The 27,165-nt window shown below is 37.3% G+C and overlaps 4 protein-coding genes across 4 annotated transcripts in view; all 4 read right to left on the bottom strand.

The window, feature by feature from the left end:
• Positions 1-198: 198 nt before the first annotated feature.
• On the bottom strand, positions 199-10,700 carry LOC124445292 (integrator complex subunit 4-like). The gene is given in 13 exon segments (XM_046996000.1): positions 199-713; positions 1,951-2,071; positions 3,143-3,933; positions 4,393-4,688; positions 5,787-6,133; positions 6,611-6,799; positions 7,412-7,601; positions 8,654-8,761; positions 8,763-8,791; positions 8,863-9,030; positions 9,810-9,848; positions 9,929-9,996; positions 10,137-10,700. Coding segments are annotated over 13 exon segments (2,964 nt in total). The 5' UTR covers positions 10,534-10,700; the 3' UTR covers positions 199-492.
• Positions 10,701-10,848: 148 nt separating this feature from the next.
• Positions 10,849-18,880, bottom strand: LOC124445285 (DNA polymerase beta-like). The gene is made up of 15 exons (XM_046995993.1): positions 18,734-18,880; positions 16,177-16,234; positions 15,306-15,372; positions 15,143-15,217; positions 15,005-15,063; positions 14,760-14,809; positions 14,600-14,651; positions 13,364-13,418; positions 13,209-13,281; positions 12,871-12,947; positions 12,641-12,727; positions 12,415-12,479; positions 12,092-12,214; positions 11,621-11,637; positions 10,849-11,177 (listed from the first exon to the last, which is right to left on the bottom strand). Exons 1-15 carry the CDS (start codon positions 18,792-18,794, stop codon positions 11,083-11,085), a joined length of 1,014 nt encoding a protein of 337 aa, XP_046851949.1. The 5' UTR covers positions 18,795-18,880; the 3' UTR covers positions 10,849-11,082.
• A 134-nt stretch (positions 18,881-19,014) lies between these two features.
• On the bottom strand, positions 19,015-20,114 carry LOC124445287 (cell death activator CIDE-3-like). Its single transcript, XM_046995996.1, has 2 exons — positions 19,741-20,114; positions 19,015-19,591 (listed from the first exon to the last, which is right to left on the bottom strand). The coding sequence occupies exons 1-2, from the start codon at positions 20,057-20,059 to the stop codon at positions 19,323-19,325; spliced, it is 588 nt and encodes a 195-aa protein (XP_046851952.1). The 5' UTR covers positions 20,060-20,114; the 3' UTR covers positions 19,015-19,322.
• A 726-nt stretch (positions 20,115-20,840) lies between these two features.
• Positions 20,841-27,165, bottom strand: part of LOC124445354 (neurobeachin-like) — a 57,481-nt gene continuing 51,156 nt past the window's right edge. Inside the window, 8 exon segments of the mRNA XM_046996073.1 lie at positions 20,841-21,333; positions 22,834-22,985; positions 23,444-23,647; positions 24,137-24,238; positions 24,682-24,861; positions 25,654-25,809; positions 26,268-26,324; positions 26,874-27,011. Of these exon segments, the coding sequence (XP_046852029.1) occupies positions 23,622-23,647; positions 24,137-24,238; positions 24,682-24,861; positions 25,654-25,809; positions 26,268-26,324; positions 26,874-27,011 (659 nt within the window). The 3' untranslated portion in view covers positions 20,841-21,333; positions 22,834-22,985; positions 23,444-23,621.

The raw sequence follows: 27,165 nt of genomic DNA, 5'->3' as shown, positions 1-27,165 counted from the left end.
CTGGCCACGCCACAGTGTTAACTTGCACGAAGTTTTCATACATTTTATTTGAAAATGGCACGACTCCCGAAATCTCGACTGTGAGGTAAATTGAGCAATTAGAAAGTTATTTGAACCGAGGGCTCTTCAAAATCAACGACTTTCGTACAGTTAACATTACGAAAATATTCCGACCATTTCCTGAATAAAACATATTATAAAAGTCGTCGTTTTTATTAAATGCGGAAAAACATATTACTTATAGCATGGTACACAACCTCGTGAAATAGAAATCGCATGTCTAGTAAGTGAAGGCAATTTATAATCCGCAGGCAATGATAATATCCAAGGAGGTTGAGCACGCTTGGGAACTATGTTCTAGTCACCAGATCTCTCTCAAGTGCACAAGATTATGATTTTAATGAGATCTGATTTCATATCAATGCACTTCCATCAAATCATACCACTAACCTACGTGCGTCGTACTTCATGTTATCGCCATGAGTGTTTTGTTTAATGACAAGAGGATTTTGGCAATACGTATACTTGAACAGGTGCACAAAGTTCGACATAACCATCTTGTAAATTGTCCGCACAGTTCTTGATCTGCACGACCACCTTCTTGTCGATTTTCTCAGTCTTCGCCATGGCAGAATCCACGAAGTCGACCACTTCTTGCTCGTTGATGTCCTGAGAATATTTTAAAACCAACGAGATATCCACGTGACAAGGATCTACAAAAGGAATTATTTTGGCAATAAAGTCATAATGTCGATTGTGATTGCCTAAAAAACCGGTGTTTTGTGGTCTAAACGACTTTAAAGACTATTAGCGGATACGCCGTGGAATTAGTACTGGTACTACTTGACTGACTAGTCAAGGGTACTCTGACCAATGACTACTTCTCCTACAGAAGGTGCTCAACAAAGTGAGAGTACCCAATGACTTATTCTCCTACAGAAGGTACTCAACATCTTCAGAGTGCCCAATGACTACCACTTCTAGATATGGTACTCAACAGAGTCGGGGTACCAAAGCATGATTAGTACTTCTAGATATGGTACTCAGCATCGTCCCAATTACCAAGAATGAATACTACACCTAGAGGTGGTATTTAACAACGTCCCAGTACTCAAGAATTGGTAACTCCTTTCGAAATGGTAAGAAAAAAAAAGAATGTCAGAATTGCTCAAGATTGAATGCTACTTCTGGTATCGATACTCAAAAATGTTGCAGTGCTCAAAAGTGGTATCTACTTCTCGACCTGGTACTTAACAACCCAAAGGCACTTTAGAATTAGCACTACTTTACTATAGTTCACTAAAAGTATAGTCACAGAATAAGAATATACAGAAGAATCACTCATGTCGGAGCCTTTGATGTTTTGTCCTCGAGCATGTTGGCCGCCAGCCAGCCAGAGGATTAGGGTTTTGACTGTTTCCAAACCTTTAAAATGATCCGAAGTCATTTCTTAAGTAAAAATATACTTGAATTCATTATTAAGTATTGAAGTGATGTAATTTTAATGATTGGAAACAAGTGAGAAATCCTAATCGTCTGGCTGGAATAATGGCCGACATGAGGACGCGTTGTACACCTGAGTGACCCTTCTGTATAATCATTATTCTGTGGTTCAGTGTCTAAACAGTGAGCCAATCAGCAGTTAAGGGTGAGTACTCGTGACGCAGCCTGACATGTCAAAAAATAACTGTTTCAAAATAAGTGTGAATATGAACGCGAAACAAAATGGTGAAAAATCATGAAAACATAGGAACTGTTTTTAGGAATTAGAAATTAGCTTTAATCATTGTAACAATCATCAAAATTTGACAAGAAATACCAAATGATGAACGAATTTCAAACTTTATTCAAATTATTGAGTAAAGAAACATTTAAGACCACTCCAAATCCTGCACCTTTCTACACATGTAAGAGCAAGACATGCGCAGAAACTGACTAGTTCATACCTACCTGACCACGACGAGTGAGAAAATAATACTTTTGTCACAAGACGGTGTTTCATTTTCGATAATTGACGAAAGTCGGTCGGTTTAGGTTTGAATAATTGAACAGATAAATCAGGAAAAACAATCTAAAAAGAAATGGTTGAAAACTCTTCAGAAATGGTTGGAAAATGTAAATGTAAGCAAGAGGATTAAAGCGCGTTTCAAACGTTTCAAACGTCGAACTTTTGCACGAGCCGAATGTATTTCAAACAAAAGATAATGAAGAACTTTATCTCATTTTCTTGTCTTTAATGCGTTCGGCGCATGTAAAGTTCGACGTTTGAAACAGCCCTTAAAGGTGACATAAAGCCAATTATTCTTCTTTAAAATCGGAAGACGATTATCTTCTTAGTTAAAAAAAAATGTGTCATTTTATTTTTTGTTTACTGACAATCACTTAAAACTACTCTGCAATAAATAACTTAATTTGGCTCGGAAGTTGGGGACGAGTTTTAGAGCTTGCACAATGGCGTGACGTCAATTTGTTTGCATTCAAGCTTCAAGCATTCAAGCGGTAATTGAACCATGCTATTGACTGAGATTCGAGTTAATAAAAAGCTATAATTTTTGTTTTTGGACACTTTTTTTTTAACTTTTCATCTAAGTTCGCTTAGGTTGACACGATTCAATGTAAAATATCAATAAAAAATGGCTTCGTGTCACCTTTAAGCGTTCTAGTATTTGTAGTACTGTCTGAATGAATGAATGAAAAACGTTGACAATGCTATCCACGAGTACAGAACAAGACAGATTTTGAAATTGCTAGTTGGTGACAAAAAAGTAATTTCATAATCATTTGAACAAGCTTTCCGCAGTCCATACAAGTTCCTTTTCTACTTCAAATACATTTAAATAATTGAAAAGATGAAATCGATGTTTTTCAAGTGTCTACTTTTACATAATACATTCATTTCAAAACGAAAAAATACTTCCTCCTCGTAACAAAAGTTAATGTCTAAAAAACACAGTTCACTTTCGTCAGGAGAGAAGGAATATTTAGGGTTCGCATCCACTTGACCAGAATATGAAAAGTCAGCATTCAAATCTATTCCTTTGCATTCAAAACTGTACGAATTCACCTGTTATGATTTACCTATAGATTATCCTATTTACCTACAAACATTATCGCCGTATATCAATAAAGAACCCCAGTTTACCTGCACATACACTTGGGACGTATGTGTTACGTTGGAAATATCCGCGTCAATGTCAATACAAAGTGTAAGTCCCGCTAGGAATCGCAGTGGATTATCCGAGCCTGCCTGTGGCTCATTGATGATCGCACTAGCTTCGCGCAGTTGGTTTTCCACAACCAGCGAAGAAGGCTGGAAATCGAGCACCAGGGACTGCAGATAGTCAACGATGATCAAAGGTTTCGTAATATTCGACTCGACAAAATCCTGAAAAGAGCTGAAGGACTTTATTAAAGACTCTCTATTGCCATCAGCCGAGCGTGACAGTTTACTCTGCGAGCGAACTCGCGCCAGAAGTTGCTCCCACACGCTGACGGCCATACTGTTACTCTGAAGAGCTTTCGGGCTGTTCCTATGCAGGTATAGAATGAGAAGACTGTGAGCCAATAGCCTGATCTCCCTGATCGCTTCACGTTGATCGGCGTCAAGACCAACGAACAAGGCGTCCATTTTGTAGGAGAACACAATGAGATTCTGCAACAAAGCGGGAGTGAGGAGGCCACAGTTGCAGCATAACACGGAAGGACTATCCCAAAACGGCTGCGTTTGAATCTCGAGAACGGCGATTTGGTTTTTGATGTACATCAACGCACATTTCGCCGTCGCGGAACACCTCGATTTCACGTCAGAAAAATGTTCGAGATCTTTCTTGATCCTCTTCAAACTTGTTATCTTTAATTTCTTATCTCCAATAAGTGAAGCTTTTACGGCAGCCGATAAACTTCTTGATAGAAAGACCTCGGGAGTTTCAACATCTAGAATCAATATAAATGCAAGCTTTTGTCATAAACAATTCAACAGCGCTGATCAAAAAAAACAATTAATGGCTTAGCACCTCTAAGGCTATGGGAAGTTTTCAAGCTGTGAACATCATTCACGATTAAGATTTAAGAGGCTCTACAACAAAACTTTAGATCGAAAATACCGAAATCTGAATTCCTCACAAAAGAATTGCGGATTCAAACTGTGAAATTCTGGAAATACGAAATTCAATATCCTATAAATTGTTTTACACGAAGCTTTCATCATCCATTTTAATCTAATTGATTGCACTTGCTGAACGTGGTGATTTTCACAATAGCCTCGCAAGGCGCATGTCATCGGACGTTGTATAGATTTAAATCAATTGAATTCGGCGCACTACCTAAAAACATGGCAGCAACAAGTCTTAAGGCTGCGACACTACGATAACGTTTAGTGAAAGAAAATTCTACCTATGCTTCGTGTCTTCAGCCCGCACGCACGTGACGTCTTCGTGCCCAACGATATCACGGGTAAGAGTTCGGGATATTTGTCACGAAGGTAGTAGTAGTGACGGCGTGTGAGGGGAAGGATGGGTACTATCGTAGGACTGTTGAGGGCAGCATTTAGAACGATCACAACCATCCCCACGTATGCGGGATCATCCACATCCGGTTCGGACGTCGCAAAGAAAGGATGTGTTGATAGCAGCTCGGGAACGAGTGACACGGCGAGATTCTCGTGCTGTCCACCCAGATGTTTCAAACAGCTTAAATAATGAAAAAAATTTAGGAATGAATCATATTTCGGTGGCTGCTTGTTGTCGTGGTATGTCAGTCGTTTTTGATGCATTTTTTGGAAGCTTGCTTCACTATTCACAATTGCTTGGCTAATTTAATGCGTTCATTAAGATTTTGCAGGAAAATTAGCACCCCCCTGCACCCATTCTAATCAAGGCTAGGAGGGATGTGTACTCCTCCATACACATCTCCCTCAAATACATCCCTCAAAAAGTTTGACGGACGACTTTCGTTCAAATATGCCAGGCACAAAAGAGTCAGTAATCTCAACAAGAAATTCGGTTATTAAAGGCTTTCATAGTGTCATTCCCCCGCGAACATAATTGAATAGAATTTACACGGACAGTCAAAGAGGTCACTATTTTCCTAGTAATGTTTGATAGTGATAATCATCCTCGCCAAAGCTTAATTGAAATAACTTTATAGAGCCTTAAAATAACTTTAACATAACTACATATAACCTTATAACATGCCTAACCGATGCAGAGGTAACACTAAAGAAAGACGAGGATTCACTACTTTTCAATAACTATTCTAGGACAATCAACTAATTCATAATAAAATACATTTTTTGCAGTGTAACTTATTCCGAATGTTTTGGCAGTTTGTCCCAACGTTTCCCTAGTTAACTATTTTTTTGCCAATGAGCAAGTTCGCTATGACTGTCGGAGTACACGCCATTGGCGACGTATTGGTAGGTGGTATAAACAAAAATTACTTGAAGAAACATCATGAGAAGATTTTAAATCAAACGTGAAAGGCATATCTTGTCGCAGACAAACGTAACAAGTCTGATCGATTAATGTGCGAGTGAAAATCATTATAACAACTACAGTATTGTGAATAAACATAAGGACAACTTCGCTGCGCAACTCGGTGCCGTATACGTAATTAGATTACTTGATGCAGTTAGCCCATTCATTATTCCTGATAGTCGAAAAATGCAATTAACTCACTGCTAACGTGGTGATCACATCCGTAATGAGATATACGTACGTGTAAAACAAAGTTTAACAGCGAGTACAGCCCTTCTGCATATTCTTTATTCACTATCTAAAAATCAGTACCTCCATATTGATTTTTTGTCTTGGGGATATTTCGTGAGGTTACGCAGTAAGGCATAAATTGCGTCATGAAGACACGCACGCGTCGAAAGATGGCAAAAAGATAGGAGTTCACGGACTGCCTCGCGAATTTCCCACGAGGAATCATCAAGGACGCCCAAAATGGTCTCCAGCTGATCTTCCCTCAAGACAACATGGCGGCTCACTTTCCTTAAACTGTGAATGGCATTCAAACGAACCCTCTCGATTTCGTCGTTGAACATGTCGACAAGGAAATCCAATGATTGTCGAGCAAACTCCGGATGCTGATCGGCAAGTTCGCATAGTGAATCCACGGCCGCTGAACGAACCTTATTGAAATAAACAAGCCCGTTTGAAATACTTAAAAATAATATATTTCACTCACAATATAGTCTGCGATTCACTATACTGTAACCAAGATGATAGAATAAGAGACCAATTATATTACCTTTAACTATGAGCATTGAAAATACACAATTCTTCAAACAAAGACAAATTATATAGCTACATTTAACTGTGAACTTCAAGGAACACACAATAACTCTATAAACATGTTTCGACCAAACATTAAGTTATCTTTCGTCGAAACATGTTCACATTAAAAAATAATTTGTCGTCTATTTTAAATGCCTAATCTAGTCTAATACCTCTAACAGTAAACCTTGGGAATACACAATACATCTCACGATGAACTCTGAATACACACAATACCTTAAACAGAGAGCATCGGGAATAAACAATACTTCTGATAGTAAACTTTGAGAAAAGACAATACCTCAGACCATGAAATAAATAACATAAAGTACCTCCAATAGTTCATCCTCAAGACCGTATACGAAAGCTCCACAAGCACCACTATCGATCAGAGACACCTCTTCCGGATTTACTTCAGCTGAAGCAGTTGCAGTTTTTGCAGTTCGAGTTCCCCACCTCTCGCTGCCTTTCAAACCAGACGCGTGCAGCTCTCGCTGCTGTTCGTGATCTGTCTTTTTTCTCTACAGTGAAAAAGCTTAGAATTAAGTAAAGCGATGACAAGATGCAATAATCAAAGGCATTTGAGACGGAGAAGTGTATTGAGTTTTTGATAAAACACGGGCAGTCAAAAAGAACTGCTCAGTCTTTGTTTAATAATGATTGATAGTGATGACTGTCGTTGGCACCGAAGATTTGTTAAATTAAAGGACAGCCTGTCTATCCGATGCAAAGATGTAATTAAAGCGAGCAAAGGATCACCATTAGTATATCTTTTGTATCTCTTTTTTGCAGGTGTAACTTACCTCTAATGTTAACTCATTAAACTATTTCTTGTTGGCGAGCAGTTCCTTCGACTGCTCGTATACTTTCAGTTTTATATATGGATAGTTTCAAGGTTTGAGAATAAACGAATTTTCAACGTTATTTTTCATATTAAGGCAGAAATGGTAAGGAAAGTAAAAACTCTTCGGACGCATTCAAGAAATGATTTTGATATTGAAAAATAACAATTTTCGTAAAAATAACAATCGTGTTCGCGTAACTTGAACTGACTTCGCAAATGTTGAACTTGTTTAGTAAACAATTCCCATTGTCACTGATAAGATTTCATTTGGAAACCTCTGAAAACTTACTTTGAGATGTGACATAACCTTCTTGTGAAGTGTTTGCTGTAAATAGATCTGGCTCACAAGATGTAAGGAGCCAAGCAGTCCAGCAGCTTGAACTCGTACTTTCATTGAGAGATCAGTGACCATCTGACATATGCGAACAAATGCATCGTCGACGCATCGTCTTTGGTCTCCCGTGGCTGATGCGATCATCCTAAAAAGAGATTCCTCGCGTAGCGAAAAAATGAATAAATCCTTAACGACCAAGGTGACGTAAAGCCGGGCTTCGCATGATGACCGGCGTTAGTGCGTTAGCTTACACTGACATCAGCACATCAAATAGTATCAGCACGTCATTAGCTATCACTGTGCTAAATTTGGTGCTTGAACCAAGTGTTGAACACTTTTTTCCAAATTCTGCCAGACGAGAGCAACCCCCCCTGAAAGGTTATTTAGGGGTGATCACACTGGGGTCCATTTCGAATACTGATCAGCATGTCATAAGCTAGCACTGTGCAAAAATTGGTGATTGCACCACATTCCGAGCAACTTTCTCACTATTTTGACAGATGATTATTAATTGAATGCACACACTTCCTGTTTTAATATCATGACCTTGTCAATGTACGTTAACGCTATATGACTTAAGCAGACCTCGCATGATTCGTCATAGAGTAAATGGCCAAAACAGTGACGCAATTGTGGGAGATCTATATTTATTAGGGAAGTCAACAAGGTAGTAGTATTTTGGGGGTTTAAAATAAAAAGAACATACATGTTGCCAAGTTGAAATCTGGCATTGTGCATTTGCAAGTTATTCGTGATTGCCAGAATGCAAATAGCCTTTTGAATTGGATCTTCTGCCTAAGGCCATTTGCTCCCTGAATGACATTCTTAGCCACAAACCGAAAGCTCAAACCCGAATGCATATATTTTCTAATGAATCACAACACCGATAAATTCTTAAAGTCACGGAATGTATGAAGTTGGCCTATCGTAAGAGAACCGTACATACAGCATTTCACACAAATAGGTTTACAAAGTTTAGCAACACTAAGTATGAATTCCGAATGACGATCCAAATCCTGAATTTAATCGCATACCGGTGTAGCTAATTCGTAAAATTAATCCTCTATCACGTGGACGCCTCTATTTACTGGACACTAGTTCATTCCACGAAGGGTTTGCGTAGGTTTGACTTTCCGTAAGCAATTGTCCTGCCTGTTATTACAGAAATCTCTGGAAATGAAATCTCTAGTGACTCACCGCTCGGGATGCAGCTGACTAAAGACCCAAATCAGCTTGACAGCCTTTATTCGGACTTCTTCATAATCATCTTTTAGTGCTTCACAAGCACTGTCATACACCAGGCGTTAAATCCAAACCACGACCATGTAGAATTAACTACATTATGATAAATAACATGTTAGATAAACAACAGACAACAGAGAATGGTTGTTTTACTCACCAAGGACTTCGATTGCTTCAGTTCGAACACGAGGATCTGAATCAGATGTGAATGTCTGCAAAGATGCTACTAACTGGGCAGGCCTAGAGTCATCTTGAAGACTTGCTGAGCTATCCATGGTAGCAATAATGTTTAAACAACGACATCGGACCAAGTAATGGGAATTTTTAAGATGCTAAAGAGTGAAAGAAGATTTCCTCACAAAATATATTTTGCCAACAAATGCTATATTTCTACTACTAAATTTAATAAGAATTTTTTTCAATCACTACAAAACATGTAAAGCGTTTTTCAAATATTTTTAATGGAATGGGAAGCATTTGGGATTTGTACTATTACCTGTAAGGCTGTAGAAGTGTGTGTGTGTGTATGAATGGTGGGGTACCACTCATTAAAGTGTTGGGGAGGCAAACTTCCCCTTCTGCTTTATAGATTAGATTTATTAGATATAAAGATAGTTCTTGAATGCATGTGTGTTCTACTTCAAGTGTGAATGTCTTAATATGGAGGTAATTATATATAAATGTATAGAACTGTATAAATTGTTATTATTGTGATCTATCTTAAGAGTCATCTGGGCCACGAATCCAGACAGCAGAGTATGTCTGTTTTTGCAAAGATGTTGAGACCAAAAGCTGAAATTATCAACCCACGGGCCGACAAAGGAGTGCAAACGAAACCAAAAACTTTAAATTTTGTCACTTTTTCATGTTCCAAGTAACAATTCAGAGCCACTAAAACTCGTCAGTTGACAAATCTTGGGGACAAGATTTCCATTCTCTGCATGAAATTCAAACACTGTGGTATCATAAAATCATATGTCATCATGTATTGTGTTATGCCTTCACAGCTCAACCCATATCTTTGCTTAACCCCAACATTTGAGCCATTTTGGGAAGTTAATCTCTTCAGCACTGCTAGTTACAATATTTTGCAAGTAAACAGGCAACTTACCTCACTTGCCAAATGAAGAATTCTTGCATGAAGTTCAACCTTGAAATGGGAAACAGGTTGCTTGTATAGACGAATGAAGACTACTAACTTACATGCACAAGTACATCAACAACACTCACCTGTGATGGTAGAAATCTTCCAATGATTTCGAGAGTACTCAGTATCTCTGCAATAACGTTGTGGGATTCTGCACGAAACAATTTAGAAATTCTCATTAGCGAGTCTTGCTTACACAGGACAGAGAGACACAATGCATTATCATAATAAACCCCCCCCCTCCCCTCAATAACATGAACCATATTATGTATCGGAATATTTCAAACTAACCTTCCTTACTCAAACATCGAATAGCTTCCTCCACAACATATTTTAAATTCATGTGAGGATACTTTAGTAAAGTGCCCAAGATTGAAAACAATTTCACACGATTCGTGACATCTTCTTCCTTGCTCACGCGTTCCACGATAACTTTCGCAGCAAATTCATTTTCTTCCAAGGTGTCGAGAGGAAGTTGTTTCGAAAATCTCACCAGAATTGTCAGTGCCTCTTTTGACGTTCGGCTATCTGATAGCTCCTTGGAAAGTTTACGCGCTTCACTTAGTGCTGCTGGCTTGGAACGCTTGCTCAAACGAAGGGTATGCCCACTTTCGCTTTCACTATTTTGACTTCCATCGATTGGGCTCGTCAAAATTAAAGTGCTTGAGCCGCTAAATCTTCGCTTCATTTTCTACTGCACCACAAATTAATCCACTATAGGCTCATTGCCTACAATCCTTGACTGAGCTACTACGATAAAAATTGCGGAAAAGTGAAGATTTCAAACCAAAATTACCAAATCTACAGATAAACAGATTATTTGCACTTTATCCGCCATATTGGATGAGCAAGGGTAGAAAACTGGTAACTAGTAAGTCACAACAATGAATGGCAATTGTTCAGAGCATTGTTCAGAATTTTTCTTAGATTCTGTCACTCTTATAACAGAGTATTGAGAGGTATCTTTTTGTAAGTGTGCCTCGTAAAACACAAATCACAATCCTTTTTCTTGATTTCTTAGTATATTAATATTTTGCAGGGAAATTAGCACCCCTCTTGAGCACCCTTTCGACCCTTACCCTAGCAAATCTTCCCTCGAATTAACCTGTTACATGACGCTCTTAATTTAATGTAATGAGTATATTACTGGCTGTGTAAAATGAGTTTTTTTAGACATTTCTTGACAATCAACTGGCTTTATAAACACCATAAAAATGAAATATGGTCTTTCCTTTCTTTATAGGTCTCTCTCATTCGGGAGGCGATATTTCATACCGATGACGTCAAAGATATCTTGTTCGCAAGTAACGGGAACTGATTCTCCCGGAATACCTGTACGCAATTGTGAATCAAAAGTCAGGTGGGGCAAATTGAACAAAGTCGTTTAGATGTCGAGTACTAAACTTTGAATTTGATACACTTCATCAATTCAATTTAAATAATTGATTTATAAGTCGAATTAACGATGACCGAAAAACTAAACAAAAATAGCGACTTATTTAAAATCGTGGCCAGAGATTTGCCAGGCGGAAAGCGAATTTTCAATATGAACATAATAGCCCAACATTTATTAATAAATCCTTCTCTATTTTATTATTGTTATGGCTTTTTTAAAAGTCTTATGTTGGGCTATTATGTTCATATTGACAAAAGCGACTAACGCATGTCAGTAAAATGTCATCAACAAGCGACCAGAGAAAATAATTAAACCACCGCACTGAAGGGAAACAATACCAATAAATATGGCATATCTTATAAATGCCCTCGAAGCCTACCTGTGGTGCCAAGGGGCCTAAAAGAAAAAATCACAAAATGAATCACGGAATAAGGTAGACTGTAAAAATTATTTCTTTTCTGATTATTTACATCACCGAAGACCAAATTGCAGCAGACATGTGAATTATATAAGAGTTTGATGGATAGTCAGGGGCGAAACTGGAACGTTAAGTTGGGGGTAATATTCATATATTCAGCTCTGCCCTGCTGATTTCTTTTGAAATTATAATCGCTAACAAAACAAATCAGTCAAGCAGGCTGAATATATGAATATTCCCTCATCCCACTTAACGTTCTAGTTTCGCCCCTGTGGATAGTTCAAATGTCATTAATAATTCTGGAGTAGATGAACCAGTAAGAAAACAGTTCAATACATGATGTCGTTTTGTATATGATACCCATTACCTCATGAAGCACCACTGACCGCAAAACAAACAATTCGAGATGCATACACAAGTAAATGAATATACCTCACGTTGTATTCATTCAAAGTGAACCCTTTGTCTAATGCATACTGTCTCATTTCACGATTGAACTCATCACTGCCGGTAAAATAGAGCACGCCACAGTAAAACTGTTCAGCAGGTATTAATCTATCAAGAAATACATCAAAGGTTGGCCATTTACAACATGATTGAAAACACTAAAAAACCGCGACAGTTCACTAAACATATAATTAAACAATCAAAAAGTGTAAATGCACATCATTCAAAAATCCGCTGGGATTCTCATATTGACACGAGGTCAACATTCTTTTGAGTGCTGTGAAATAGACTGCAATCTTCACACAAACCTTATATCCAATCGTCGGTGACGCAGCCCCGGTAAACCTTCCTCTTGATTCAACAGACAAACGCCCTAAGTTGTGCAATAATAGAGAGAATTTGTAGCACATTGTTTGAATATAACTTCAGAGACTCTAATACATACTCTAATACATGATATGTTTGCTATGAAAGTGCCTACTCTCGTGCATGATAGCAAACCGAAACTGTACACATATTATAATTTTGACACACCATAAACTTGAGAGCCCCTTGAGACAAGACGTCAGTGATATAAGCACGTGCTTTCAAATGATCTACAACTTGCTTTAGGTAATCACTCTAAAAGAAAAAGAAGTTGTAACTAGGTGTTTTAAAAAATATATAATCCCTCGCAAAAGAAAAAATCAACAGGTTTGATTTTAATGGTCTTGAAAATTGTGGACACATAATTTTGAAATTACTTTGATTATTTCTATAAAGACCTTGGTGTCCGCCTTGGTTTGGGAAGTGAAATTCGGATGACAAATTAACACGTCGATGTCTCCACTGCTTGGTTTGCCTGGAAAGCATTTTGCAATCAATACAAAGGAATAAATTGTAACTGCATTCCTTCTTTTCCATTAAAGAAAAGATGGGGTAACCTCGTTCCTACTATTCCGGGAAAGAAACATGAAAGTCATAAATTAGACGATGTTATTTGCTGACCATTCACAACACCTTCTCAACCATTCATAATGGCAACGAGTTACTTAGATTCGACACACTGGTGGTGGTACGAATATTTACAGAATTATAACGAGCCTAATGCTTGAGCACTTGCCTCTTCTAAAGCTTCCGCATATTTCAATGGTATATTTAGTGTCCACTTTTGTCACTTCCTCATGGAGAAATTTCTGAGACCAAAGTAAATGTAACATTCAAAATACCGTTTGCTTGTTTGTAGAGACAAGTTTTACAATCTATAGAATCACACACCTGATGCAGCAACATCTCTGTTCTGGGGATTCTTTCCTCGAAATCTTCGAAATACCTAAACCATTGAGTTCTATAAGAACTGGAGGAAAAGGGCCTGGACCCCGTGGTCAAAACATGGCGGTAATGGCGGATTTTGGTTGTCAAATAAGTTATAGTAATTTGGTTGACATTTCCTCCAGGTCTTATAGAACTCAATGACCTAAACGAGTTAGTATTATCACACACAAAGTTCCAACCTACATGTAGGCTGGAGGTACTCGTTCCTTTCTTTTAACATATACACACCTCTCGTATAAAAAGAGAGGTACAAGATCGGCGGAACAAAGAAATCAACGAGTAAAATACTCTAATCAATCTATGTCTGTATGTCACTACATGTACAGGTATACAGTTTCCAGGTATACAGTATACCAAGGTGGTGACCATAAAATTATACTAATATATTTACTTCTTATGCAGGATTAACCTCTGCTTTGATTCTTCATCCATCAAGCTCTTAACGAATGTCATCAAAAATATACATTTCCTGAGCAGCAATCATCAACGAAAAGCGAATCAAAGTTTAATTTTAGTATCAAGACACGACACAATCAGGAAATATGACTCGTGCATGCCTACGAGGTTGTTGATTCTTCGCAACAAGACGTCATTGGTTTAATATCTATCCGAGCTGAGTAATTCTCATGGTGAATGACAATTCAGTTGTTCTTTAAAAGAAAAATATAAAACCGAAAAAAATAAACCAAATGAACTTAAATGGCACGATGCATTTTGACAGACCTCTCATCAAGTGCCACATCTATTTGAACGAAAACCAAAAATCTGCTTGCATTTATAATGAAAACAATCTTCATCATCTTCATTCATCACTCAGTGTCTTCATTATACATACAAGTAGACTTTTGGTTTTCATCAAGGCAGACGTGGTGCCCGATGAGATGCCTGTCGAAATGCATCGTGTCATTAATTTTATAGCTATAACTTTATTTTGGATTTTAAAAGTTCTTTTACGAACTGCTTAATTCTCATTCACCATTAGAAATACGCTATCAAGAGCAACATTTGAGTGTGTAACAACAACCAAGTCTTTGTTTTACGTTATCTAGTTATTGTAAAATGAAAACATTTGACACTCATCCAATGCTTTCACATATGCAACTAAATGGCAGGCGAATTAGATACAGCCAACCTTTCTGTATATGGCGGTTTTGTCAATCCGAAGCGTCAAATACATACTTTAATCCAATTCTTTGGTGATGATTAAGTTGATCCTCGATGTTCTTGAGATCTGCATGAAGAAGGAAATAAAGTATAAAACCAATACACAAAGTGCAAATACGCTTTACTCCACAAAAAATAAGTAAAGTAGAATACGGATGACGAGTTGCAGAAGCACCTTCGATGGTCTTAATACCGTCGTCAACAAATTTCTTGGCAGCCACTGGTCTATATATGAAAGAAGTCGTCGAATCATGAATAAAAATCAACGAAATCTTTTTTTTATTTCATTTACCAGTGCTAAAACATATTACGGTTTGTTAAAATATATTTGGAAATTTACAATCATGTCCTAAAATTTGGTTATGAAGATATTTTGAATTTATAATTAGGATGCTATGATAGAATTTAAAACGTAAATACCCAACACCAGAAACTTTCATAAGATTTCCAATCGACAGGTTCAAGTCGTCATCTCTGATCTATAATTGTTGCTAACGTATTAATTGTTACGTAAATAGCTACTTGAACACATTAATGTAGGAAAGACATAACAAAAACCTTCTCTAATTTAGCCAGTTTTCCAGTCTGGATATACTCGTCCAATTTCTTGGCGATCTTTTCACCAATTCCGGGCTGTGTTTGCAACAACAACAAAAAATTAATCAATCACGACAAAAGAATTCTTCAGTCCATAGCAATATTCTTAATGATAGCAAATCACCAATGTCCGAGCTTCTTTTCCGCTAGTTATTCTCGTAGGATGCTTCAATAAAACGGCAGCAGCCTTTCTAAAACACATAATCTTATCAGGTACTTGAAGACAGGTCGATATTTAATAATGAAACAAAAGCAGTCTATATATAAATATAATACATACAAGACAGTGATTTGGATGCAACTTATCAGGAATTAAATTTAACAACTGATATACATCAAACGTCCAGAGAAGATGCAATCAAAAGATATTTGATAAATCATTACGAATGTCTACATGTATATATTACGTAATGGCAAAACGTGCATGAGGCAAAATAAATTACAACAGCTCATCCTTAGATAGATTTACATCTCAAATTAACTACTTCAAAAGCAGTTATTTTAAATTTAACTGCTATGGTATATTTTGCCAGCATGCACGTTGAACACGCCGCTATAGTTGATAAGCCGTCTGTTTCTGATACTAAAGTCCACAATGGCCGCTTAGTGGGTTTCTTCATGCACATGGCAATATGGAGGATTATAGCTCACACAGAGCTGGTGCTACACTTCCCGTCATGTTTTCGATTGTGCAGCTGTGTTTAAACACATCTTATATTGTCGTAAAGGAAAGCTTTAAAACCGTAAAGAGTGGATAACTCAATGCAATATACTACCATAAATTTCTCAGCGTTATGAGAACATTCATAAGGAGCCACTAAAGATTAATAATTGAGGGGAGATATGCATATAATGATATACATATAATTGCAATTGACAATTGATTTCGATAGAAACTAATTACTCAAAGGCACTGATATATACAAGTATAACCCACCTCGCCCAATAATAAAAAAGTCTTCCACTACCCCGCTGGTGGGTAACATGTAACACACCTGTAGGCATTGTACTTGTGAATCTGACGATTAACATTTCTTTCATATTCAGCAAGTTCTAAAATGATATTGTAAACAATTCAACACGCGCAAAATAACATATTTAGCTTCGTTCTTCCTTAAAGGCCGTTCACACGATCCGATTTGTCGGATCCTAAAAAACGAATCGTGTGAACATATACAAAGTGAGCTCCCGACAGTCGGATTCGTCAGTTTAAAAAATCGGATGGAACTAGTACTTGCTCTATTTTCATCCGATAAGATCAAAGAAGGCCGACTAGTCCCGGACCTCTCACTCTCCATACTTTCCAAATTTCATTTGGCGCAAAACATTACAAGTGAAAAAGACTTGACAAGTGAAAAAAATAAGAACTAAAATACGCAAAATATATCGATAAATGTACTGGAGAACACAATTGTCTGCTCACACGACTATAAATATCTAAACGAATATAAATATCAACAAAATAGTCGGACCGTCTGAACAAGCAAAAAAAAAGACGGAACCACGCAAAACAATCGGATCAAACAAATTGGATCGTGTGAACGGGCCTTTTCAATGACAATTCGTGCAAAACAGAAAACTTTTCCTTTCACATGCAATGATTTAAAAGATATGTAAGACAGGTACTCCTGAAGCCCGTGAGTTGGATTTTAATTGAAACTATCATTTCAATTCATTATAGCTCTTCATCTCTGTGATTTAACGTAAAATGTGAATTATACTCAAGGAAATGGAGAGCTCATCTTTGTCATGTTACACTTTTCATAGACTGAAGAGGAATAAGTGAAGGATACGTCAATAGGTGATGGTTGCATCTATAGGCAAGTCAATATGCAATGTATTCATCTATATGTTAAGGCTTGGTCTATAGGTAAAAGCTTGGTCAATGGGTGAAAGCTTAGTCAATAGGTGAAGGCAGCGTCAGTTGGTGAATGGTTATGTGAGCGATACATCAACAGGTGAAGGTTGAATCAACAGGTAAAGGTTTCGTCAATTGCTGAAGGTTGCGTCTACACGTGTAAGTTTGTCAATAGGTGAAGGTTGCGTCTACACGTGAAGGTTTGTCAATAGGTGAAGGTTGCGTCTACATGTGAAGGTTTGTCAATAGGTGAAGGTTGCGTCTAAACGTGAAGGTTTGTCAATAGGTGAAGGTTGCGTCTACACGTGAAGGTTTGTTAATAGCGTTATTATTATTGCGTTAGTAAGTGAAGGTAGCGTCAATAGTTAAAGGTTGCGTCTACACGTGAAGGTTTGTCAATAGGTGAAGGTTGCGTCTACACGTGAAAGTTTATCAATAGGTGAAGGTTGCGTCTACACGTGAAGGTTTGTCAATAGGTGAAGGTTGCGTCTACACGTGAAGGTTTGTCAATAGGTGAAGGTTGCGTCTACACGTGAAAGTTTGTCAATAGGTGAAGGTTGCGTCTACACGTGAAAGTTTATCAATAGGTGAAGGTTGCGTCTACACGTGAAGGTTTGTTAATAGCGTTATTATTATTGCGTTAGTAAGTGAAGGTAGCGTCAATAGTTAAAGGTTGCGTCTACACGTGAAGGTTTGTCAATAGGTGAAGGTTGCGTCTACACGTGAAAGTTTATCAATAAGTGAAGGTTGCGTCTACACGTGAAGGTTTGTCAATAGGTGAAGGTTGCGTCTACACGTGAAGGTTTGTCAATAGGTGAAGGTTGCGTCTACACGTGAAAGTTTGTCAATAGGTGAAGGTTGCGTCTACACGTGAAAGTTTATCAATAGGTGAAGGTTGCGTCTACCCGTGAAGGTTTGTCAATAGCGTTATTATTATTGCGCTAGTAAGTGAAGGTAGCGTCAATAGGTAAAGGTTGCGTCAATAAGTGAAGGATGCTTCCATAGTTGAAGGCTTGGTCAATAGGTGAAAGCTTGGTCAATAAGTGAAAGTTTAGTCAATAGGTGAAGGCATTGTGAATAGGAGAAAGCTTGGTCAATAGGTAAAAGCTTGGTCAATAGGTGAAAGCTTGGTCAATAGGTGAAAGCTTGGTCAATAGGTGAAAGCTTGGTCAATAGGTAAAGCTTGGTCAATAGGTGAAAGCTTGGTCAATGGGTGAAAGCAGTCAATAGGTGAAGGCAGAAGGCTTGGTCAATTGATGAAAGCTTAGTCAACAGGTGAAAGCTTGGTCAATTGATGAAAGCTTAGTCAATAGGTGAAGGCTTGGTCAATTGATGAAAGCTAAGCCAATGGGTGAAGGCTTGGTCAATAGGTTAAAGCTAAGTCAATAGGTGAAGGCTTGGTCAATACATTTTGGATGCACAATACAAGATTTCCAGTCTGGGAAAAGCCACCTATCAAATGTAACTAATAACATGCAATTGCAATCAGGTTAAATCACTAAGTTACAAACTTCTTGAATCTCTTAAAAAATCACAATAGTAATAATAAAATTCCAAGCAAACTAACTGACCTGACACCTTTATGGCTACGTATATCATTTCTAGATATGACTCATGGCCACCATGTTGGACATATGGTTAAATGTTAGACCGTCTTGAACAAAAGTATGATAGTTATAAAAACACAGTCCTACCGTTTAAAACGTTACAAAATTCCGTATTTGGCCCATCATCTTCTCGCTTTCGTTTACTCATTGTGCACTCGTTAGATCGTACGAAAATTCAATATAAATTTAATTGAATAATTCGACATTAATCGACATATTTGAAGTTAGAATGTTAAAATTTCAAGTCAAGTGCTTCCACTATATTTTGTGGATATCCATATCCTAACAAATTATCGAGGAAAATCGAAACTTAAATTATAATGGATTTGGCAAAAAATAGTCAAGCAGAAAATATCTCTCAAACATTGTATAAGGAAATGGAACAGCCAAAACAATGCATGGTGACACTGCCAAAGTAGCCACCAAAATTTAATTCAAACTAGAGAACCCTTTCTCCTACCCACAAAATCATCCCACATCCATCCCTGCTTCAAAATTCCAACCAACCCACAAAAAATTTGTTTTCTATTTCTCCCATAACAAATGAAACCCAAATAAATGTGCTAGTCATTTGATGTTTTAGGCTTCTTTGCATTTTGTGGTTGATAATCTTTGTTGTCTTTGCTGAATTTGTAGATAGCCTTATGGCAAAGGTCCAGTAAGTCACGTGTTTCTTTTATGTCAGTTCTTCTGGACAGTTCAGCTCACAATTATCATAGATTAATCGAGCACGATCCATGGAAATATTCATTTGGTTGGGTAAATTTTCCATTCCAAATTCTGAAATAAGTTCTAGGTCTTCTGTTGACATAGAAACAAAAAATAAAGGGTCTTTAAGGATTCTTTGTTGTAAAGAGCTAGATAACCGCACCGGGCCATCCACTTTATCAGTACCACTATAGCTTTCTTGACTTTCTGTTATTCGTCCATTGTCCAATTTCTTTCCTGGATTGAAGAAAGTCAAAAGTTTTGCCTTTACAATGTGATGGTGTTCAACTGGCTAATGTTAGATTTGTGGTAAAATAATATTCTTCAGACTTATGCCTGCCACTAGTCCCACTTCTGATGCCAATAACATAATATATACACCTTACCAGAATTACTGTCACCAGGTTCCCAATGTTCGTTGCTATTTGCAACTAAAAACAAGGTTTGCGGAGGCAAAAACTGAAAGTACTCCTCACTGTCCACTTCAGTACCATCACATTCCAAGTAAACACGACAATCTTCGTTCAATCCCAGTCGACTACGAGATAAACATTTGAGTTCTTCAAGTGAAGAACAGACAATGCCTTTTCTGTTATCTCGCGACATGCTACAAATCTTGAATGGACGATTGGGTTTGCTCTCTGTGGCAAGATCTTTACAGTCCATTTCAGTTATTTCATTGTCATCGTAATTGTTATCGTCCATACCATGATCGTCAATGACTCCATGCCCAGAATATCAAGTTTCTTTATCATTAATAAATCATAATCAGTTTCTTTATCATAAATATTGTAGGTTTTGACTGCTGACTAATACGTAGCGATGGCGCACATAGTAACAGTGCAAATGGTGCAAAAGAAAAATGACGTTTTACGCCATGCTTTGACGTCGAGGACGCGAACCGAACGGGACGTACCACTGGCACACTGGGACGGACGGACTTTTCAACACATTCTGAATGCGTTTCGCCAAGGACGTTATGACAGAAAGACGTTCTGTTAATTTGCCTCGCATTTACATAGCTTTTAGGAAATTCGAAAGTATTGCCCAGAAAGTTGTTGGTCGATTTTTAGACATTTCTGGTCGAAAATTTGTTCTTTTTTACCTCTGTTTACGAGCATATCCAAAAACGGTGGAAGATGTTTGTATGCAACTACAAAGCTAAATTTTCCGAGTAGACAAACCAGGTGTAGAGAAAACTTTTGGTGAAAACAAGTAATTTGCTACTGCAGTACATGTGAAATGATTTTCAGTGTCACAAAGTTTTTCATTATATAAATCAAACACATTGATGCATGGAATTTCAAAGTTGAAACACCTTAAGAGGAAAACGGTTCAAACACTTTTATCCCGAAAAGTTCTAGGTAATTTTATTATCACTTTCATGGTTGAGATGTTCGTAATCTGATGATGTATCTTCTCAATAATATCAAAGTACAACTAAAAAGGGCACGATGAACAAATGAAGAATCAGAGAAAACTGCTGTTGCATGAATTTTTGAATTTTATTGCTAATGAGATGTTTGAAAGCTTAAATAATTCTATCTACTAGAGTAGCACCAGTAAACAAAAAGACATCGCTACAAATAATGCATTAAAACTAGTTACAGCGAACAAGCATTTAGAGATCCTACAACTATCAATGTACAGTGTACAACCATAACTACTGCGCATGCCACATCACCGCTTTGAATATATAAATATGCCTATTTATCAACGTCATTACGAAAGACAAATCAGGTGAAAAGAAGCGTTGAAGAAAAAAAGTACAAGAACACGAGAAGGAGGACACATTTACACTAATTAGTCATGCGCTGCTAGACACAAAGCGCTCACGTTGTACGTTTTCAATATGAAAAGACTTCATTTCACAAAAAACATCTTGTACGAGTACAAATAACATTCATGTCATGGACCAACGACTAAACTCCATTTCCAGCACTAGCACGTTCCCGGACGCCAACCCGATAGCTACACACCTATACCAAAAAAAAAACACGTCGTCATGTAAATCAATGCAGGTGATACATTGAAGAGAATGTTCTCCAACTGCTCACGAAAAAATGTACGCTCATACAAGCTTAGTCTGCCTTTCAAAAAACGAAAGGCAGGATGAGCTAAAACATTTTATCATAAGTGGGAAGTTTTTGTCAAAGAGCATGCCATACAATAAAATATACGCCAATTAATCTTTAACCCTTTTTCCAGCCGACAATTCAACGAAAGTTAAGACAAAAGCCATTAACAGCCGACAATTTTAAGCAGCATAATATGTAGCATACTCGAATAGATGGCTCATGTTTAACTCAATATTTGAGAAAGAAACAAGAAATTTTCTTATTTGAAAAGTAATATTTCGAATTTGTCACAAATTTATCATCAGACTATATTTACAAGCAAACTGACGCTATTTGATTTCACTGCCTCGCAATCACCTAATCCCTCCCATCCAGCTCACATGCCCGCACTTCCCTTGAAATGATGTAACGCACATATAAGTAGAGCATCGATTAGCTTGTAAATATAGTCTGATGATGAATTTGTAACAAATTCGAAATATTGCTTTTCGAATAAAAAAATTCTTGTTTCTTTCTCAAATATTGAGTTAAACATGATTCTTCTTTCGGATATGCTTCATATTATACTACATAAGACAAAAGATAATTAAAAAACATCTTGTAAGAAGCCTTGCAGTGAGCGTTTCTGTTCAGTAAACAGAAGTTTAGTAAGTTTAAGGCTACTTTCTGCATAATATTAAAATGAGCATAAAAGACAATGAACACGTAATACGATGTAATTTAGAAAAGGCAACAAGTAACTTTGTATGACCTTATCATCACGAGTGCCATTTAGCGTTATGTTGCGTCACTAGCCAGTATAGCGACCTCCACGTAACAGAACCAAAAAATTCACGTCATGCAGTATAGGATAAAGAATGGATGTCATGAGGATCATTGAACAGCCAAAACAGTTTCCTGATCTGCGTGTTGCTTATTACTCTGGCATAAAATACATTACCCAAAACACAAGAGCTCCCATACCATCAAATAAAACTTAACTGCTAGGATACTTGAAGAATGAATGGCTGAAGTTGCCTTGTACATTCTTTCAAAAGCGTTTACACCGAATACTCGAAATTTGTGCAGCAGTTATGAAAATGAACACAAATGTTATTTTACCAAAGTTCTATTTTCAAAAAATGGACTGTGGTGTAATCTTATCTGATTATCTAGTGTCTGGATCTGCGTCATAAATGACGATACACCACAAAAACTTTTTCATATTTTAAAATTTTTAATTTCTAAGCCAATTTTATTGTGTCTTTCTCGAAATTAGAAAAGACAAACATAAAGGTATATCTATATTTATGTGCCCGTGTAAAAGAATACATTCAACTGGAGAAAGACACCCTCTCCTCCTTTTAAATCCACAGCTTTAGTTCATGAAGTATGGAATAACCGATTTCGCACTTCACTAACCTGCAATCATCTGATAAGGTAAGAGTACGTATGCTGCTATCACATGGTAGGAACGTGTGCAAGGCGTGCATGTCCCACGTTCGCCACACGGTAACAGTTTTGCCAAACCCACCGGTAACAAAGAAATTTCCATTTCGTGAAAAGCAGGAAACCTGGAAAAAATGTTTCGTCACATATAAAATGCACACTGGTGAATAGCATTGATACTTGATATTTAGTTATGTGAACGAAATACAGAGATCTCTGCCATTATATGTACCGTATACCCAATACTATACAAAAATTCAAATGTTAATGACATGTTCACTCCTGATTTTTGTTAAAGAATGTTCCCATGTGATGTCACAGCGGCCTTGTTAGATAGTAAATCAAAGTGCTGATGCTCAACAAAGCATGAATTTAACATATATTCCTTTCCTTATATGGGACTTTTCTCCGACATAGCTACAGATGCAAACACCCTTTTTAAAGGTACGCGCTCCTATTACGAGCTGCAGTTTTTAATACCAATCTTAGCGATACAATTGATCCTATCACTCACAAAATCTCACATGACTTTTTTGAATCTGTGACCGAAGTTTTTAGTTACAGAGACGGTCACTACACCTACCAAGATCTGCTCTTCTAATGCAATACTTTTAAGATGCTTTCCATTTATGGAAAAAAGGGCCAGTACTCCTTTCGTATCCGCGTAGTTAGCAAGAATGAAGCCTTCGTTGGATATTTTTACTGCTATAGGGTGTTTGCACGAGAACACCGGCTCCACCAGGAACAGATCAAATCACCCATTATCGTATGAAGTAAAACGATCCATCTGTAAAGAACATGAAAGAAAATCAAAAAATTATTTATCAAAAAAAGTTTATTCTTCAACTATACGTAAAGACGCTATAGGATTAACACTAATATGAAAATCAAGTCTCATTTTGAGAACACTGTTACACGAATTTGTGGTAAAATATCCATGCACAGTTTCAACCATATAGTATATTTTCACTAATCCCTTTGCAAATCGAAAACATCGTAATGTCGCAGTGCCACGTCCGACATTTTTTGGTGACATCTTTTACTTTACATACAATGATTTAAAGATTTTTTATGAAGTGTGCTCCAAATACATACCACACGTTCTTTTGCTCAAATGCTTGGTATGCTAAATTCGTGGAAAAGTTGCCCCACTGTCGCACCCCCACACATACAGTAAACACATCCTTGGCATCAAACATTTCAGAAAAATGAAAATGTAAAGAATTTTTTCATTGTACAATTATATAATCCATCGATATATAAAACGTTTTCTAACTTTGTGAGCCACTGACAACCAATCCCAAAGACGAGCTAACTGCAGCACATAGCACAGCTGTTTCATGACCAGTAAGGATAGCACGTGCTGATGCCGTATCACCTGAGAAAGAGTTTTAAAAAAATGTCTGAAACAAGCGTATAGGTAAAACAACACACAATATGTTTCAAACACGTAGCTTCGTGCAGCTAAAAAAAGACAGTTCAATCTAACAATCGCCAGGTGCGCCCCAACAAACTTTCCACAACAATAAAAAAACATTGTGTCAATTTCGTAAAGTGGGACTGTTTAATAAGGTGGCCTATCGTCTTTTCTGCCTTCAAACTTTTTGAAATACGTGATTCATGTAATACAAACAAATCGATAGAAATGGCGATTAAGCATTCTACATAAAAATGACCATTTCGCCTAAATCCACTGCAAAAACAAACACTTATTCCTTCGATCCTTACCAACCCATTATTAGGAATGTCTATGTCATTAAATCGAGGAAAAAGGTTCCTCAGATCGTATTTCCTCAATTACATCATTCCTCAATTGCACACCTGCTTTTCCATTGGATGAAATTCGCTGTTGTTTTCCATTCCAGTACCACACAAGCAATGTGGCATCACGTGAACCAGATACGACTACAGCATCGTTATTGTTATTTCCATTGATATCCACCGCGTACGACACACTGGTCACAACGTCCCAGTGACCAAATACGCACTGGTGAAGTTTACCTTGAAAAATTGCAGTACAATCAAAATAACGTTTTGGTGACGAGAACACAAGAGAGGAGTAGTATAGGCGATGGTGAAAACCATACAAATCTAGATAATCATAAGTCAATTCAAGGTGCGATTGACGAAGGAAAACAACAATGCTATTTCTTTGTAAAATCTTTGTAATCGGACAAATCTTGATTATTAGCTGAAATCAAAATTTTCCAAAAAGACATAAGACGATTTCTAATTTAGATTCCCCCCCCCCGACATGTTTAAGTTAGAGTTGTAACACCTGACGTTCGTAACCTGGGGAAACTTGACAGGTACAAAATACCTTCAGAACAACAAAACCGTAACAAAACTTATAATGGTTTACACGTAATACGTTCACTTCTACCAATGAAATGTCCTTGAATTTGCGTAAATCTAGTTTCCGCAAAAGTGGTTTTTTGCAACTCGTTTAACTTTGAACAGCCCAAATCAGGTAACTGTTCATCGTGACATTTATCTATTACTTATAGATGAGAATTTGGCTTCCCTTGTCATTTGAGTCATTTCACACGATATCAACAACTATTTCGTTTAAAGTTCATAAAACACTATCCTTTAAGAAATAAGATATGTTTACTGTGTTAGCACAGGCTTATACAAACCGAGGAGGCCTTTGAAAGAGCTCATGAACAGATCGGTGCAAGCACGAGACCGAAGGTCGAGCGTTGCAACTGCTCGATCTGGATAATTTTTGATATCGCGCTCAACCTTGTCCCATGATTGTTTTATAGAAGCACCTTTGACCATGCTGCTTACCTGAATCTGTCGAGAAAACCTTGAAACTTTTATCCCAATAACCACAAGCAATAATGAAACGGTTATCATCAGTTACACAAAAGCACGATGCGGTAAGAGTGACGGTTTGGTCCAAAGGTTCGCCCAGCAAACGTCGAGGGTGTATACTTTTGCCATCTATATGTAAATAACGTAAGCCTTTTCCAGCATTTATCCCATCGAGTTAAAAGAAAGTTTACACAAAACACATCGAGAGTTTGCTTCCTAATACCGAGAATTTCTACAGGTGTATTTGCTGACATGTTACAAGTCAGAGTTTCTTCGTTGTGGAATGAAGTCTACAAAATTTGGCCCAAGCATTTCTTGAAAAACTGGCTCGGAAACCGAAGGATAATTGAAATGTCGCAGTGACTCATTAAGCAGTGAGACGTCGCTGGTTTGTAAACGCACATTAAAAATACTTAAATATCTCGAGGAATGTGAAGACATGCACAGGATCTGTTTGAGAAAGTCTTAAAAGTTCTTTTCAATAAAAACATAGCATAAATAGGGAGATTTTCGCTTTATAAACACTTCAAGAACAATAAGCAAAGCACTTCGAGAACACTTAGTAATGAACAACTTGCAGTGTTTACCTATTAAAGGATCTGTGCCGATTTCAACATTTTGCAAAGACGTTTCACGAGGCAAGCCTGAAATGAAACAAATCGTATGAACATTTTAATTATGAATTACTGTGTAATTTTACAACCTCCAAAATCGAAATTGAATATTTATTTGAAATTGAGAATTCCATATCACTGGATAAACAAGGATTACCATTACAAAAAAACAAAAACTAAACGTCGGAGTAGATTTAAGCAACAACTCACAGCAGTTTGAAATTTTGAGTATAAGCCAATCGCCTCATGTTTTTCATGCGCGTACATAAATCAATATTTCTCCAAAACAGGGGCCAGTTGCACGATGCATGGATAGCGTTATTCATTGAATAGTAACGTTTACAAACTTGTGAAAAAAAGTGGTTGTATTTTCTTCAAGATGATGAAACTCCGTAATTCAAGAACCAACATTGTATTTCATAGATTGTCCCGTTCAAATCGCAGATTGTTCTCTTTTCAGAGATTTTTAAAGACTTCAAAAATATTGCTATCCAGTGCATGGCGTTCTTCGGCCTTTGTACAACCGGCCCCATGCAGAAGTGTAAACTTCAATATAACAAAGCATAACGCATACGATACCTGGACATATCCACTTGTTGACAGAGAAACACTGGTTACAACTTACAGTGACGAGACCAGGAGATGTTGGTAAGGAGATATTTAGCGCAATGCAAGTCACAGGAACGTTGGGAGTAATAGTGAAAGAAAGATAAGCACCTGCAATAATTTTAATCATATTTTACACACTTGATCTCTTTACATGATGATAACCAGTCCACCTCTGGTACCCAAGTCTCTTGTCTCAAATATACTCATGTCTTTCGTACTCAAATACAATCACACCTTTGTAGTCCAAACTAATCACGCCTCT

The sequence above is a fragment of the Xenia sp. Carnegie-2017 genome, unplaced genomic scaffold (assembly GCF_021976095.1).
Source record: "Xenia sp. Carnegie-2017 unplaced genomic scaffold, XeniaSp_v1 HiC_scaffold_22, whole genome shotgun sequence".
In the NCBI taxonomy this organism is placed as follows: Eukaryota; Metazoa; Cnidaria; class Anthozoa; order Malacalcyonacea; family Xeniidae; genus Xenia; species Xenia sp. Carnegie-2017.
This window is presented reverse-complemented; position numbering and strand designations above follow the sequence as displayed.